At 34.5% G+C, this 16,597-nt stretch overlaps 1 protein-coding gene across 11 annotated transcripts in view; it reads left to right on the forward strand.

Moving 5' to 3' along the window:
• RPGRIP1L (RPGRIP1 like) overlaps positions 1 to 16,597 on the forward strand; it is a 79,115-nt gene that overhangs the window by 18,307 nt on the left and 44,211 nt on the right. For 10 of the 11 annotated variants that reach the window (XM_054198874.1, XM_054198881.1, XM_054198875.1 and 7 more), the window contains 6 exons: positions 1,313 to 1,418; positions 5,142 to 5,288; positions 6,489 to 6,562; positions 10,585 to 10,724; positions 15,821 to 15,927; positions 16,159 to 16,209. In XM_054198874.1, coding sequence (XP_054054849.1) covers positions 1,313 to 1,418; positions 5,142 to 5,288; positions 6,489 to 6,562; positions 10,585 to 10,724; positions 15,821 to 15,927; positions 16,159 to 16,209 — 625 coding nt within the window. Of the gene's footprint in view, positions 1 to 1,312; positions 1,419 to 5,141; positions 5,289 to 6,488; positions 6,563 to 10,584; positions 10,725 to 15,820; positions 15,928 to 16,158; positions 16,210 to 16,597 lie in introns of those variants that run through there. The other variant, XR_008465984.1, reaches the window with a different exon arrangement.

A 16,597-nucleotide genomic window follows, 5' to 3' on the forward strand; every position in this document is an offset into this window, starting at 1 on the left:
ACTATCATCTGCTCCTTTTTCTACTTAAAAAGAAAAAAAGGGGAAAAAGAAAAAGCCCCCTGCATAAAAAAAAAAAAAAAGCCCCCTGCTTAAAAAAAAAAAAAGCCCCCTGCTTAAAAAAGAAGGGGAAAAAAAAGAAAAAGCCTTTGAAGGCATCAGAGCCTTTTGTTTGATGTGTGGAACAAGATTAATAAAAACGTGCCACTACATTAGCTTTTAAATAGCTAGCACCAGACAGTGCTGCTGTCTATACTCACCACAACTTTAATTTATGTAGATAACATGTTTTAGACACATGATAGTTTTAGCATTGCGTTACGGCTGTTTCTTGCAGAAGATCTCAGGTTTGTGAGTGTGTTTATCTTCTGTGTAAGGACAATTAACTGGGCAATGCCAAAACACAATAGGCTTTGATATTTTACAGAATAAAAGGAAAGTATTTCACGTACTCAGCTGGTTTACAGATGTGTAAGCTTTGTAGTCCATTTTCTTGCTCCAGTATGGCATTGTGACAATTCCTCCAATATGTCTAAAATAGATAAATATTGGAAGAAAAATTACCTTTTCAAATGCTAAAGGTTTATTTTGATTTTATCATATTTTATATTAATAAAAATCAGAATTGGTTTCTTTTTCTGTACTTAAAGAAGCTACGAAAATCAAGGGGTTTAGTTTCACTGCTTGAAGTAAGGGAAAACATCAGAAATAAATATTTATTTAAATTTTGAATTATTTTAAACATCCTTTCTGTTAAACAGTACGTTTTCAAATTAATCTTAGAATTATAACAATATAGAACAGCTAGATGGATATTAAGTGATTTTCATGTAGTTAAGACGCACCCCCAGCTTGTTTGAACACCAGCCAGACTTAAGGTGTTACTTAAGCAGTGCTTAAGGTGTTTCTTAGCAGTGCTGCATACGTTTAAACTCTAAGAGGAAATTGCATAAAATGGTAATCTGCTGGCACCAAATACTTTGGAGGGTGGAAAATGAATAAATGAGAAACAAATCATCTCTTTAGGTATAGGATTGTTTTCTCTTCCTGTCATATATGGTTTGCTACAATAAGCAAAGATATCTATGTATTGATTGAAGCTGCTATGTCATCATGCGGTAGAATGTTTATTTACCGAAATGGTGTAATGTGGATTATAGAAGAAGAAATTATTTTGGGTATGTCACACTAAATCTCTCCCAAACGTGTTGTAGAAAGCTGATTTGCAAAGGATTTCAACTTTTCAAGATAAAAATAATAATTAATTTTGTATATTTAAGCTCCTGACGCATTTCTTTTTATTAAAATTTTGAAGGCTAAACATTCGAGACAATGTGGAAATGATCAAGGTCCGGAAACAGCTAGTTGAAAAAAGCAATGCTCTTTCGGCAATGGAAGGAAAACTTCTCCACCTTCAAGAGGTAATTGCAATTTGGTCAGTAACGTTCCTTTACTCTCGTCACATAAGCATGCATAAATGGAAAATAAATATACACAGTTCTTGATTCTGAGTCAATGCTGAGTACGTGAAAATGAACCGCATAATAGGTTCCACCCAAGGTACTCCAAATTTGTAGGGTTTTTTAGTCTTAAAATTATTTTTTTTTTCAGATGGGTCTAGCAGGTCTTAAAGATTTTTGTCTGCAAAGCCATCCCAGACAGATTGTGGAGAATGAACTGAGTTGTCTGGCTGTCTAAAGAGATTTCTGATCATTTAAAAAGAGGGCTTTGACTTAAATGTGCTGACTTACTAAAGAAGAGGTACCAGATCCCCCTCACTTCATCAGTCTTTGATAAAGTTGGGGAGGTTTGTCTGTTTAGAGTTCTGACATTAGGACTTAACTTCTGTTCATAAATTCATGGAAATTTATTTTAGAGGGCTACTGTAAGTAATAGATTTTCTTTATAAAAAGAGCAGGTTTATGAAAATATGTCCAGAACATGTAACTGTATGGCAGATTCTGCATAGGTTTTAGTTATACAGTTTTCTGCTTCTTCCCATATCTATTTGGAGAACTGTAGGTGTATACAGACAGTGGTAGCATGAGAACAGCTTAGAAGTGGGAGAGTTCCTGTGAGTAGGAATTCTACCTGCAATAGAGCTTTATGAAGTAGCCTAGCTTTATGAGGTGGAAGCACTAGATATCCTGGTAGACTCTTACTGCTGCCTGCTTCTTGTTACATGAGCATGCTAAATAACACTTGTGCCATTAGATTTTTGTTCCATTCCTTTTTTCCTGTGTTTTTCTGCTTCTACGTTTTGCTTTGCTTTGCTTTCCTCTGCCCGCCTTGCTGTATTACCTATATCTCCTCTACCAAAGCAGGTCTTGTGTTAGTAGCTCAAATCTAATTTTTCATAGGGTGAACTATGTAGAATGTAAATTCCCGGGGAGACAGGTTTCACATGGCTATAAGTAAACTGTTCCATTTTAAATCATATGAGACTTTTTGGTAATTTACAGCAAACGTCAAGTGCTTATGCCTGTATCTTGGCAGCAGCTGAATGGAAACACATGCCTAGGATTCAAACTGGTATTTGAAGACATTGTTTCTGATATTCACAGTGAAAGCTGTATTTTTGAAAAGGATGAGTGTGTTTTCTGTCTCATTCTTTTTTTTTTTTTGGACAAGTTAATGGATACAATGTTTTTCCCATTTCCAGTCATTTGAATGTTTGAAACATGTCTACTAAATGTGAATAACTGTAAAATCCAAAATTTCTAGTTTAGATGGCACATAAAGTACTTATCAACAGAGCAGTTTTTAATATTTTTTTGTTTACCTTGATGATTTTTATGACTATTGAGTTCATTATCACTTACTTTCAGCTTCTACCAATTGAAACCCATATAATTCCTCCATCTTAATTTTTGAACTTGAGTCAGCCCAAAATGTGAAACCACAGAATGATAAAAGCCTATAATCCTGCTCCATCTAATGATATTGAAGTTTGCTAGCAAACATTTGCAGGACAGTTTTGTTGATAAAGAATTTTAATGTAGCCAGTTAAATGAAGGAATTGTGTAATCTGCTTAGGAGAACAAAGGACCCTGAAACTGTTTGGATTATGTATTTGATCCCATTGGTATATTTATTGGCTTCAGTTACAGACTTAACATTCAGGAGTTCATGATTAGTAATATGAAATGTGCTAACCTGTGCAACTACAATTTAAAATACTGTAGAGAGTTCTTCTCTTGAACAATCAGTACAACAATTTCGCATCTATAATTGAGAGCTGTATATGTTCATTTGTACAATATTTCTGGGAGGTATAGATCCATTTTCTTTAAATGAGTTATTTCTAATTGACAACAATATCAAGGCATGTTTCCCAAAGAAAGAAAATTCCCGACTCAAAATGTTAAACTATGAAATCATCATCCCAATTGTTGCCATCACCTGAGTCTTGGGATGCTCCAGGGAGAGCAGGATAGAAAACAGTTTGGGCATAATGGGAAAAAAAGTGCTGACAGAACACTCAGATGTACAAGAAAATCCAGTTAAAGGTAGCATTTTGGAGAAAAATAATAATAATAATGAGGGTGAAGTCATGGTCCCCTTAAAGTTAATGAGGAAAGTTTATCCCAAATGGTCAGGAGAGTAGCAGAGACACTGAAGGATTAGAATGAAGTTGAAGCAAGCAGATTTTTGAAGAGGATATTTTTAGTGCTTTTAATGAGATGGTTCAGTAGAATAAATGATTGTTGAATTTGTTTTCAATGGTTTTGGAAATTACGGAAAGATAAGGATGAAATGGTCTATGAATGGCAGCTTTGCCAAGGTGGTTGTCGGGGTTTCTTCATGTATAGTGGGTTGAAGTGACACAAGTTACTGAAATGGAAAAGAACTGCAGGAAGAAACCGAGGCTGGGAGATGGAGAAGAGAAGAGGAGTTCACCTGTACAGTTGGAAAGGTTAGAGACTGTAAGGATTCTGATCTTGAGGAGAAAGGAATGAAATTTGGAGAGAAATGAAAACTGTAAAAATTATTTGTAAGGTGTCATTTTTTGAAGTTATTGAAATACAGTTCACAGATATAGGACAGAGGAAGAGGAGCACTGAAGAAAGATTGTTAAAAATTGATGAGCAATATACTTCATTATCTCTCTGAAATAAGACTGACTCCTAATATTGTTTATTCTCTGTGTTATTTTTCCTTATGGAGAAATGAGGTATAAGAGACTGAAAATCAGGTTGGTGATTGAGTTTTCTGTGGGTTTTTTGTTTTTCTCGGATATTCAGACTGCATGTGAACCTAAACAAATTGTAGAGGGTTCATGTTCAGCTTCTCCATTTAACTACTTTGTAGGATTATTATATGGAATACATGAAGCTAACTTTTCTTTGTCTACAATCATTAAACATTATCTATACTCATACGTGTATTTGACATAAATTTTCATATACTCATTTTATTAAACAGGAGACTGGCTTTTGGGCTGTTTTGTTTCAAGTCATACTTTGAATGTGATGTACATGGAAATTCTTAATGATTGAGGCTTTATTAAAGCATTGTGGAATTTAGAGAGTGTAATATTAACTAATATTCTGGAAATAGAGGTTCTATCAGCATCATCCATTTAATATTAAAATTGGTTAAATGTGCCTTAATATAATCCATTGAAGTAAATTAAAATGTAAAAGAAATCATAAGTCCCTCTTTAAATTACTGCTAGCGGGGAAATAGAACTGAATGCATTAGGATTATGAAACAATTATATATCTACAATTAAGGGTTAACAGATCTGTGGCAAATTCTGTGATTAACATAACTGTGGTCAACATTCATTTTTGCTTGCTACTGCAGTGTTTTTGGTCAGCATGTCTAACCACTGTAACCACAGCAAAATCTTTTAATTGCTTAACAGATGTATTTCTTGGTTGTTTTCATGACTGAACTGAGGGTTTGATGTTCATGAGAGCAAGAAGAATGCCACCTTTTCCTGGCCGTGTGTAATGAAAGTTGCTTTCAGTTACTTAGTTCAAGAGTGTCTCCTGTTGACCACATTGAGAATATATATTCAATACTGCCATAAGAGACCACTGGTTGAAAATGCAGAGAGCCATAACATTCTACTAAGTGTGATTTATTTGAAATTTTTTTTCTGGATTTTTTCTTCCTTCCTACCTTCCTTTTCATAGAACCAAAAGAACTTGAAGATGAGCCATGATGCTTTAATAGCAAAAGGTGACGAACTGAACCTACAGCTTAAAGAGGAGCGGTTAAAGTGCCTCCATCTTGAAAAAGAATTGCAGTCAGTGACTATTTCAAACCAAAGGACAGAGGAGGTGAGATTGTGTTGAAGAAAGCTAGAATCTGCTTTAGGTAGTACACATAGATAAGGGAAAAGTTAATGATATACCTTTTAATTGTGGAGATGTTAATAGACCTTTCAAACACATTTAGAAGACTGACCTGATAATATATACTTTTATCCCATTAAAAAGAAAATCCTGTGGCTGCAGCTTGTATTTCATAGAATCATAAACCATACCTGGTCTCCATGCCACGGAGTCACTGCATCAGTGTTTGGATAATATTTAAGGTTAAAGCATGGGATTTCACGTCAAGTCTGATACTAAACAAGTAGTTTGTTAACCAGAAAAAAATCATACTATTTGATTTATTGATCACGTATGGCTAGTTTTTCAGTATTATTTCAACCTGATTTGATTACAGTACAGTGCACTATTAGATCTTACTCAGCCGTTCAAATCAGTTGCGTCTATATCTTTGTCTAGTGACTCTCAAAGACAAGTCTCATCACAACAGTCACCCACATATAGGGTTAAAAATCAAGTGTTTTATCCCTCATTCTCTTCAATATATGAGTAAGAGTCTACAAACTTACTTGTTTTTTCTTTCATTTTGTAGCAACTTTAGTTTTACTGCCTGGCTTACCTGTTTTGAAAGTATTTTGTGTGAACCAAGTTTATCAAGATTACCTCATTGATATTTCTCCCAAACCTTTGAACTATTATAATGCATGTAGGATATATCTTCTGGGTTAAAGCATTTCTTATCTTTGAAACCATATCCTGCTTTAAGGAGTATTTTGAAAGCAAGGACTTGTTGTTTCTTTAAGGTCAATTAAAAAAATACTTACAGGAGCCATTAACTAGCTAATACTAATACTCACAAAAATGGAAATAAAAACTTTTAATGCTATAGATTTTTTTGGTTAGGTGGGTTTTGGTTTGTTTTGTTTGGGTTTTTTTGCATAAGGCAGAATGTGATTAGATACTGTAGTTCAGCTGTGACATGCTAGTCTCAGCGTCATATAAACAACATGAAAAAGACTCTCTGGGCCAAACGTAAATCCATGTGGTGAAAAAAAGTGTTATTTTGAAACTTCTAATGGACCGTTGTATAAAAAGAACAAAGAAAAGCCTGACAGCGCCTACAAATCGTTATCTAATTGTCTTTACGCATTCATTGTAATTTCCTTTTGTGCTGTGCATTGCTTGAAACTTCCTTCTTCATTTTAGTTACAGGAAAGAATAAATGACCTAGAAAAAGAGAAGGAACTCTTGAAGGAAAACTATGATAAACTGTATAACAGGTAAGTTATGGTTTCCATATATATAAAACTTGAGTCCTGTCCCGTTTAATAGGTGTTCATATACTGTGTGCTTGAATGTGCATATGCATATTGTGGGTGCACACATGTAAATATATTTGTGCTACTGTTCATCATATCAGTAAGTGTGTATGGAAACATTTATTGTCTCCTACTGGTATTTCATCTGTTCTGTTGAAACAGAGTAGCTTCCATACTTGTTCTAATACTCTTGAAATAGTAGATTACTTTTTTAAAAAATCTAATTAAAAAATAAGTAGAACTCACTTTATTTTGAACATCAACACAAAAAGTTCTTATTTGAATTTTTAATAATTTTTTAGGGGGTTCGTTGAAAGAAGAATACACCTAGGTAGACTTATATTCCTTTGGATTTATTTTATTTTATTTGTGGAAAAATGGCATTTGTACTTTTTATACTTCTTAGTGGACCTATATAACACCTCGTATTTGACAGCTTCCCCAGTGTTTATTTTTGAGGGGTGGTTTGTTTATTTTGGTAACAGCTACCATTTCACTTGTACTGATTCTGCTTGAAGTTTTTGTATATGCTCATGTAAGTTTTTACAAAGGTTCCTATGCATAATAAGTTGTATAAATTGTATCAGCAGTGCTTAGAATGGAAATGAAAATACATCGCCAGATATGATTCAGAAATTCTCTGGTACAGGAAAGAAATAATTATAGTCAATCAACACAAGCATATTAAAGGAAAAAATTACCTTCAAATGAACTTTTCTTTTTACTGTGAAACCATGTGGTCTTTTACACTGAAGAGGGTTAGAAAATAAATTTCCCAGTGCTAATAGTTGCCTCAGAAAGTAGGTAAAATGCATGAAGCTTTTTCTCATATCAAAATTATTTATCCTTTTAAATTTTGTTTGGTTTGTCAGTGTGATGTCTGTCAAAAAAAATACCAATGAGTAAACACAATGTAAGTGATGTCAAATGTTGTTTATAGTATTAGTACAAAATGTGTTATAGTTTCTGTACTTTCTACGGTGAAATTAAAAAATATAGTAGCAAAAAAACTGTGAGTACCAATAGCTTAAAACGTTATTTTTTTTATGTATGAGATTTAACAGTTTTATAATCACAATATTTAGAGTTTGTACAGGGGTAGTTGGTCAGTTGTCTCTTACTTAAGTTCATTGGAGATTCCTCCAAAGCCTGATCATGTTATAAATATTTCTGAGTATGATTATTTTTTCTACTCTATGGAGAGAAATAGCTCTTACTAACAAATCAACTTACAACCTTGGCTTGAAGTTTTCTGTTCTATTTAAATCATAGTGGGTTAACTTAAAAAGATGTTTAACAATATAAATGTAAATACGGTTCTCTCATATCCCAGGAATCTGCAATATGCTTTTCCCTAAAATGAACTTTCTTTCCATACGCTCCCATTTAAACTTTGATTAATATTTCATTCATTCCATGTTACTATATAAGTAACAAGAAATTAGAAAGATAAATGGATCATTTTGTTTTAACTACTGTTTAATGGCAAACTTCTCTTGTTGCTCATTTGAACAATGCAACCTTACTACAGTTTATCTCTTGCTAGGAGTGGGTAGGCCAGTGCCCACAAGTGCTAGGTAATTAATAAATATTTCTTTCTTTTTTTAATGAGGATGAGAAACAAAAACACATTCTTTGCTAATGTTATTTTTTTATGAATTCATTTGAAGTTGATGGGAATTTTGCCAAAGCCAAGACTGCAGAACTGGATCTGAAAAGTTATAAAGAACAAGTATGAATTTGTCAGTTGACTCTTATTATTTAGTCAGTAGCCAAGAAAACAATTCGTTTGGAAAAAAGGTTTGGAGGAATTGTTTTCATATGACCTTGTAATGCAAATCTAGCAATGCTTAAACTCCCTCCAAAGGAAACGGTGCCAGATGTGGTTGACCATTTATAGTTACCCAGATGGCTCCAACTCCAGTGAAGTACAGTAAATGTGAAAGAAAGTCCACATGAATTCAAGTAAAAGTAATCTTAAAATTCAAAGGAAGGAACTGACAGAAGTGGACTCAATTCAAACTGACATAAACATTAGCATTATATAGGCTTGGATAAAACCTGTCTTCTAAATTGTTCTTTGTTTGAACATCTAAATTCTGAATTACTATCATAGTAACTGTTAATGATTTTTCTACCAGCACAGTCTTTTGAGAAACGGAAATAATGTGTAGCTACAATCTTTATGTGAAGTAATTGTACCTAAAAATAACGAATGCACATATAACTAGATATCATGCTCATTTAAACTTGAAAATGTTTTCAGAAAAGTGAAAACTAAGAGTATTTGATGTCTTCTCTTGCTAAGATGTATTCTTTCCTTATGGGAGCCAATCAAACTTTGAAGAGTGGTAAATCTAAGCAGTTATAGAACACATTGTGTCTCTTCTGTACCTATGCAGTATTATGGAAATTATTGTGGGTTCCGTGCATTAGATTCCTGCATATTATCTTCAAAATTACAGCAGAGTTAAGTATATGTTGCTGTAGGATTTAGAAACATTGCTTAAGTTCATGCACTCTATAAAAGACCCTCTATCACACTATGAGATAGTATATGCCTAGAGAACTGTATAAATAGGTGAGAGAGATATAGTATAAAAAAAGACGAGAGAGATAGAACTGTTTCTATCAAGGTCAGAAATCAAGAATATAAACTCTTGCCGTGTACTTCAGAGTCTACGCTTCTTGCTATATTTTTTTGTCTTTAATCTTAAGGTCGTTCTTCAAATATATTAGATATAGATATATACTCAGAACCACTTTGTTTAGTCATAGCCATCAAAACAGGCAGTTCTCTTTCAGTTGGCATATACAGTCTTCAAAGCTATGAGGGCTGTCCCTTCTGTGATACTTCTTCTCCACTATGTTTTTTTTGGTTGAGGCTTTTGTTACATACATATCTGGGAGAGACAGATTGATGAATGGGTATCAGAAGATTTTTAAATACGTTTATAGATGTAAAAAATAACATTTTAACTGGTGAGCTTCGCTAAGATGAAGAGTTCAGGAACTGACTCTTTTGTTTAAAAAAACCACCACACCTACTATTTCTGATTTTTCACAGAATACAAAAGTGAATAAACTGGTTTATGATTGGTTAAGATGAAGGACGTTTTTTCCAGTCAATGAGAATGCGAGTATTGAATAATAATAATATGAAGACTGTAGTACTCATGTCTAAATGAGATGAAAGCACATTGCATTGCTTTGTCTTTTTGCCTACTAGGAATTATACTGTAAATTATATAACGTACTTAATTTTGTTTCAATCTGAGTTACACATTTTGTTGTGGTTTCAGCAGTTCTGGTTCTGTGTCCGTGCAATCCTTATTGCACATAGATTGGTAGTTTACAAGTAAATAATCTGTTACAGGCAAAATAGTTATTCTAATTTCTTTGCCCACCTCTGTTTTTGATTTCTTAAAGTAGGAGAAAGATTATATTATATTATATGTGCTTCTTAATCAGTATCAGAATTGTTGTTTTACAGTATGACAAAACTGTTGTCACTTTGCGGTCAACATTTCTTTGAATGGGCAACTGACTTTAGGCTCTGCGTGTTTCACAGATTTAAAAGAAATCAGGTGGGTGATCCCAGCTCTCTACATTGAGAGGTTTTGTATGCGGAAAGAATGGTTTTGTCAGTTGTCAGTTACTGAGGTTTGGAGTTGTGGATTACTCTGGGATATGCATCTGAATTCCTTTTCTACTCCCACAAATGTTGCATGCTGCCAACTTTTCTGACTTTGGAGCTCTAAATTAAGGCCAGTTCCTTTGCTCATCCCACAAACTCTTTCATGTTTTTTAACCGCAGCCTGAGAAAGGCGCCTCGGTTTCAACAGCAGCAGACCAGCATATGTTTACTTAATTCCTAAGACATGATGACAGTGGTCTCTGTGCCACTAAAAGCTTTTTTCTTTATTATTTTCTGTTCAAGCTGATTTCTAAAAGTTTTTCACATGCCACATGTTTTATTGCAGTGTCTTCAGTATGACCCATGAACAGCAATGGATGTTAAAGGAACAGCAACTGAAACTGCAAATTGCTGAACTAGAGACTGCTATCAAGTCTGATTTAGCAGACAAAAATGAAATCCTTGAGAAGATCAAAGCAGAAAGAGGTATATTTCTGAAATAACTATCACTTTCTTCTGATGTGAGATTCTCTTGTGTTGGAGTTCAGGTATATTGCCCAGACTTTTAAACGTACGTTTGAACAATACGCTTAAGTTAGGACTAGCTATTAAGTACAAAAATTGACCCAATACAGGTTATGTGCTGAATGAAGATCCTATAACTCCAGCTGCATTCATTCTTCATCTGTTGCATTAGTATTTACTGTTTATTCTGTATGTCTCTTCTCCTTTACATTGAAAATTCTGATGGAAAAGAGGACCGTCAGACACTCTCTCGAATTATAAACTGCTATTCTAATTTTATTTACTGTACAAAGTTACCTGAAGCTACATAGGCCTTTGAAGATGGTTGATTGTCTTTCGACTTTATGAATTCAGAATTTTTTAATATTTTCATTATACTCTAATTTTTATTTACAGTACAAATAATTTACAATAATACGGTTTTCTTCCAATCTGCTGAACAGATTCTTTCATACGTGTTTCTCTCATGCTGTAGGACAACTTCTCAGTGAATCTTTAAGACCTTGCAACCTTTTATTTTTTTATCTCAATACTGTAGTATACTGTGGCAACATAAAGTTTACAAAGCAAGAGCACTGGGAGGAAGTAAACTAAATATTTTTAGAGTTGATTCCTCAAGTCTGTATTTTTAAAAGGTGTATTTCTGTGAACAGTATAATGGAATGAAGAGGGCCAACTTGTGATTAATTCTTCTTATGACTATGGCTCGAGTTCAGCATATGCTTACCATTAAGATGCTGAGTAGCTCTGCTTACTTCAAATACCAGATGAAACACTTTATTTGACCACAGCGTTTGCAAAATTAGCCTTAAGTGATATTAAAATAAATAAGATACCTTAAGCTACAATAATATGAAGTTATGACATATTGACAGTCAGAGACAGTTAATGACAATTTGATTATGCAATGCAAAATTTAAAGTGATATTAAGAGCATGAAAATGTTATAGGCCATACTATTACTTGGTTAAGTTGAATGTGGAAAATCAGGCAACACCTTCCGTCATCTATCCTTCCTCTGGGCATTATGTTTAAGTGGCAATTCTTTACCACCCCTTCCCCAGATTGGCACTTAAAAGCTTGTTGTCCTTAAAGTAACTTACTTAAAAGTAACCTGGATCAACAGGTTACTACACTTTGTTTCTACTGAATTGAACTTTCTGCAGCTTGAGTAGATGTTGTAATACCCTTCAAGGCCTGTCTGTGTATCTAGGATTTGATGACAGCTTCTTGTCTTTGATAAAACTTAGGCAGTATACGTTTTTTCAATCACATGCTTCAGAGTACATGCCTTTGCTGCACATCCCTTTTTTAAGTTCAGCAGAAGAACTGAAGTACGGTTTGTCTTAACCTACTGCCTGGAACTGGTGTAGGAAAAGTGTCTTGTCTACCCTTTGTAGACTGGCGTATGAATCTCTTTTCAAAACTTCTTTTCCAGGACTAAGAAAGATGTTAAAATAAATGAAGTCTTGAAAATTCTTGATGCTACATAAGACTAACATCATCTTGCCTTTTTCCATGTCCTTCTTCAGTATTTCTCTTTTAGAGTGATCACATAATTTGGATTTGAATTTTTTAGTATTATTTTTCTGTCCATAACTTCATAGTGTGTTTTGTAATACTTGGAATAAACACATTTAGGCAGAAAACAGAGTAACTTGTTTCACATTTTGACTATGTTTGTCGTCCCCCCCCTTTTTTTAAGAATGTAGTTTATTCTTGTGTCTCTTCTGTCTTTGATATCTCCCAGATTCTCAGCCATAAATGCAATAGCAGTTTGGTTCATGTTCATTTTATCTTCCTGACAGTGTTGTTTCATGCAAGTCTCAGAAGGCTGAGATTAACTAATACAAAATCTAACTTGAAACAATTACTGTAGCAAGGATTGGTGTGACTTATCTCATAAATTCATAGTGTATGTCTTTACTTGGTGATACTTATGCCTAAATAATTTCATTTTTCATTAATATAATCTCAGTCTCATGCCTTGCAGCATTTATTGCTCATAGTTATAGTACTGTTTCCACAGGTACACTGTTTACTAACTGAAGTTTTTTTACAGTTGTCTTAATGGACAAATATTTATTCCATGTCAGTAAAAATTGACATGTGAAATATACAAGTAAAAGTTATATTTTCCTCCCTAAATACTGTTTTTCTGTCTATAAAACTACCCCAAAACATCAGCATAAATACAGTCCAGTTTTATCCCATGAGCTAACAAAGAAGGCAGTGCTGTTGCCCTAGATTGGAGCTAGGCAAATAGAGCGTTTGGCAAGGACGAGGGGGAGGATAGATGCTCTTGTACACGATGGTGGGTAGATTATGGGATAGTAAGCAAAATAGGTCTCAGTTGGCTTCGAAGCATGTACTTTTTCTTTACAGGGAAAGATAGTGATGGTTTTCTTTTCTTCTCCCCTGCAATTGTACCTGGCTGGTACTAGTTGGTCTGTAAGAACTTTCTGTGAATTTATGTAGGAGGTGAACAAATGTGGAGGCTTTTGCTGATTAAGAGTCTAATTATTTTCGTGTTTTGTGAATAATGTGGAAGACACCTGTGTAAGTTTATTTAAATTCCGATTTTGAATATGGCATATATTGGCACAATATGTATCTTGGTTACAGCCAAGAGAGAGAATTATTGTACAGTCCCTTAGGTGTTTTATAAAGCCCTTACAAACACAGAGAGCCATGTGCAAATCTGTCATCTGCTTCCACTCGTGGCTCTGTAGTCTTTCACACGAGCTGCTGTGGCAGTGTTTTCCCAATCCTTTGGGGAAGCTTTTTTCTCTCTTTCTTGTGCTGTTACTGTCATAGCCTTGCCACTGAAAACCCTGATATTATTGTGATGATGTGTTCTTGTGGGATCTGGTCACCAATGGTGTGAGAATCGCCTCTTCTCTCCCGCCTCTCCTTCCCCTTCAGTTGCAGGGTTTGGGTTAAATTAGGGGAAGCAAGCTAAGCAGCAGCGCCAACCCTGATCCAAGTGCGCTCCAGTCAGTGCTGATAGTATTATAAGTGGAAACAAACAACAGAGAGTTTGAGTGGTTCCTGATGAAAAACAGTGTAGTTATATGGGAAAACTGACTGGCAGGACCCTCCTGTCACTTCTGTTCCCTAAAGGCTGTTGCGGAAGTATTCCCTTTCCTCCTGCCTCTTTCCCTGCATGCCTTGCATTTTTCTCTTTGGTTGGGATCGCAGAGAAACAGCCTGTTGAGAATCTGGACAGGCAACATAGATAGTGCTAAGGTAGACTGAGCTGTGCTATTGACAGATTGGCCCATTTTAGTTCAACAAGCTGTTGAAATTGCCTCAATTTGAACAAAATCTGGTTTTCTTTCTACATAGCATTTACAATTTTGAAGTTAACTTTCTAAGCAGCAAGTGTGAATGAATATTAACAATGTGCACAAAAACTTCACTGGGGTTCATGTTAGAAAAAGACTGGACTGAGCTTGCTGCTCTTGCCAGAAAATCATGGCAATGAAATAGGAGTGCTTGAGAAGGGATATCTTGCCTCCTTATCCCTGGAAAAAGCACCAGTTCAGATCTCAGTTTATATTATAGGGAAAAGAAACAACATCAGAATGAGGGGCCCTTTTTCTCTGTGAGAGAGCTCCCAACAGATACAGGTCTTTCACGTCGATTATTTGGGAGAGTCCAGAAGAATCAATTGCTGATAAGCGTTTCACCATCTTTTGTGAAGGCCTGCCTTCCCTGCCCATTCACAAGACATATTTTAATTGTTTTCTTATTTACTTTTTAATTTTTAGCCCTTAGTGTTTCTAACTGTATTTTCTTCTCAATTGCACACATGCATTACACTTTCCTCGTAACTGAAGAGAATTAAAACCTTACCGGTGATTATGTATTTGAATTGAAAGTGACTCTTGTGGAGTCCCAACACATGTATGAGTCAGGCTACTGTGTATAGGAACGATGGCATCAGATGATTCATTTTTAGCGAAGATGTCATTTGATATGTAAACCCTGTAAAATTAAAACTAACCGGATGTCAATTTTTGAAACATTTCTAAACCTTTGAGACTAGCATCTCAGCCACCTGTTTCCTGCTGAGTTTGAGCCTCTAAGCTGAAAAGCTATTCTGTAGAAATAGCTAAGCTGTGCATCATGCCCTGAGGGTCAACAGAAAAGATTCCAGCATTAAAAAGATATTGTGAACTGTTTTGTTGAAAGCAGTAGAATATATTCTCTATTAAGTATGTAATGTTTTACCAACCAACTCCCACGAGTGCAGGTGGGAATTACAAAGGCTAATACTTGCACATCAGGTTGACAGTTAACATTTATATCATTCTGATCTAAAATATGAATTCATAATATTTAAGTACATGGTATGAGAATATAACTTTGGGACTTTCAAAAAACACACAAAAAAATGGAAGGAGAAAAAACACTATTATCAAGAGAATGAGGAGTTTGGCCGGGGAGCAGAGAGAGAGAGAGTATTTTTGTTCCTTAGAAACCTCAATGATTTTGAGAAAAGCTTGCTTTTAAAACTTTTCCATGTAAAAGAAGGCATGTTGTTATAACTACAGTATTTCACCTAATCCTTAAGATTTTTCTCGCATCTTACTGAAAAATCATTGTGGATATAGCTATGCATTAGTGGATATTTATGTGAAATCTGTGTAACCTTCTACTGATAAGTTTAATGGTGTTTAGTCATTCAGGTTGACAGAGAGTTTTATATCCTCTCTACTCCCCTTTTCTCTCCCTCTCCCAAAACAGAAAGCTGTACTTAGTTGGGCATATCTTTCTATTTAGAAACACACAAAGTGTAGATTTTTTGATGCTGTAGGTTCTCTTTTAATGAAAGTAAGAATATTTCGCTTTTTTTCAATCCACACACCTATACCAGATCAAAGAGGAGTAGTTTTCTGTTTTGTTAATACCAGAGATTTCACTGTACAAAATAAATTAGTTTCTGCATTTTAAAATGAAATTGTCATGCATAAGTTAATATGAAAAGCAAGTTTATAATTTTTATTATTATATTGAATTAAGTAGAATATTTTGTTCTTTTTCTATGTTAGACGAAAAGGAAAAGCTGATGCAAGAGAACAAAGACCTGCAGTTATGCTACCTGGAAAATAAGCAACAACTAGATGAACTGAAAAATCACATGAAGTTTTTGACCAAGGTGAACTCTATTTCTGTTTTGAATATGAGCAAAAAAACCCATTCTATGTTTTATGTATAGTGCAAATACTTCTTGAAAGTAAAGGAATACAGAAATGTAACAGTGTTTATTTATTCATGATATCAAGCAAAATGTCATGTCTAGTGAGAATGCATCTTGTTATTCTGAATGCATTTCTTCGATATTCATTCACATCTGATAACACCTTTTCATTAAGTATTTCTGTTTCAGGAAAATGATACTGATGTGGCAGAACTCAGTGAAGCCCTCTTGCATATAAAGGTAACTCGCAAAGAATGATCATATAGGGATTGGAGCTAGATGGTCTCCAAGGTCCCTTCCAACCAAAACCATTGTATGATTCTATATATTTTGCATTTATTCTTTTTTTTCTTAAACCCTTGGTTGACCGTTACAAGTTTTATACACAATGCCAGGGATTTTCAAGGGCTGATTTATTTGTGCATCTTTTAGTAGTTAGTGCTTCAAGCTCATACGTGTGCTTTTGTCAGTTACAGTGAAGCAGAAGGGAAAATGAAAAAATTCCCAAGACGAAATCTAGACTTATGTAGATAATTCATTGTAACATCAAAAGTGAATTAAACCAGATTCACGAGCATTTTCTTAAAAAAACTTATTCTCAGTTAAATGACTTATCACAATATCTTGT

Source organism: Rissa tridactyla, chromosome 4 (genome assembly GCF_028500815.1).
Source record: "Rissa tridactyla isolate bRisTri1 chromosome 4, bRisTri1.patW.cur.20221130, whole genome shotgun sequence".
Taxonomy (NCBI): domain Eukaryota; kingdom Metazoa; phylum Chordata; class Aves; order Charadriiformes; family Laridae; genus Rissa; species Rissa tridactyla.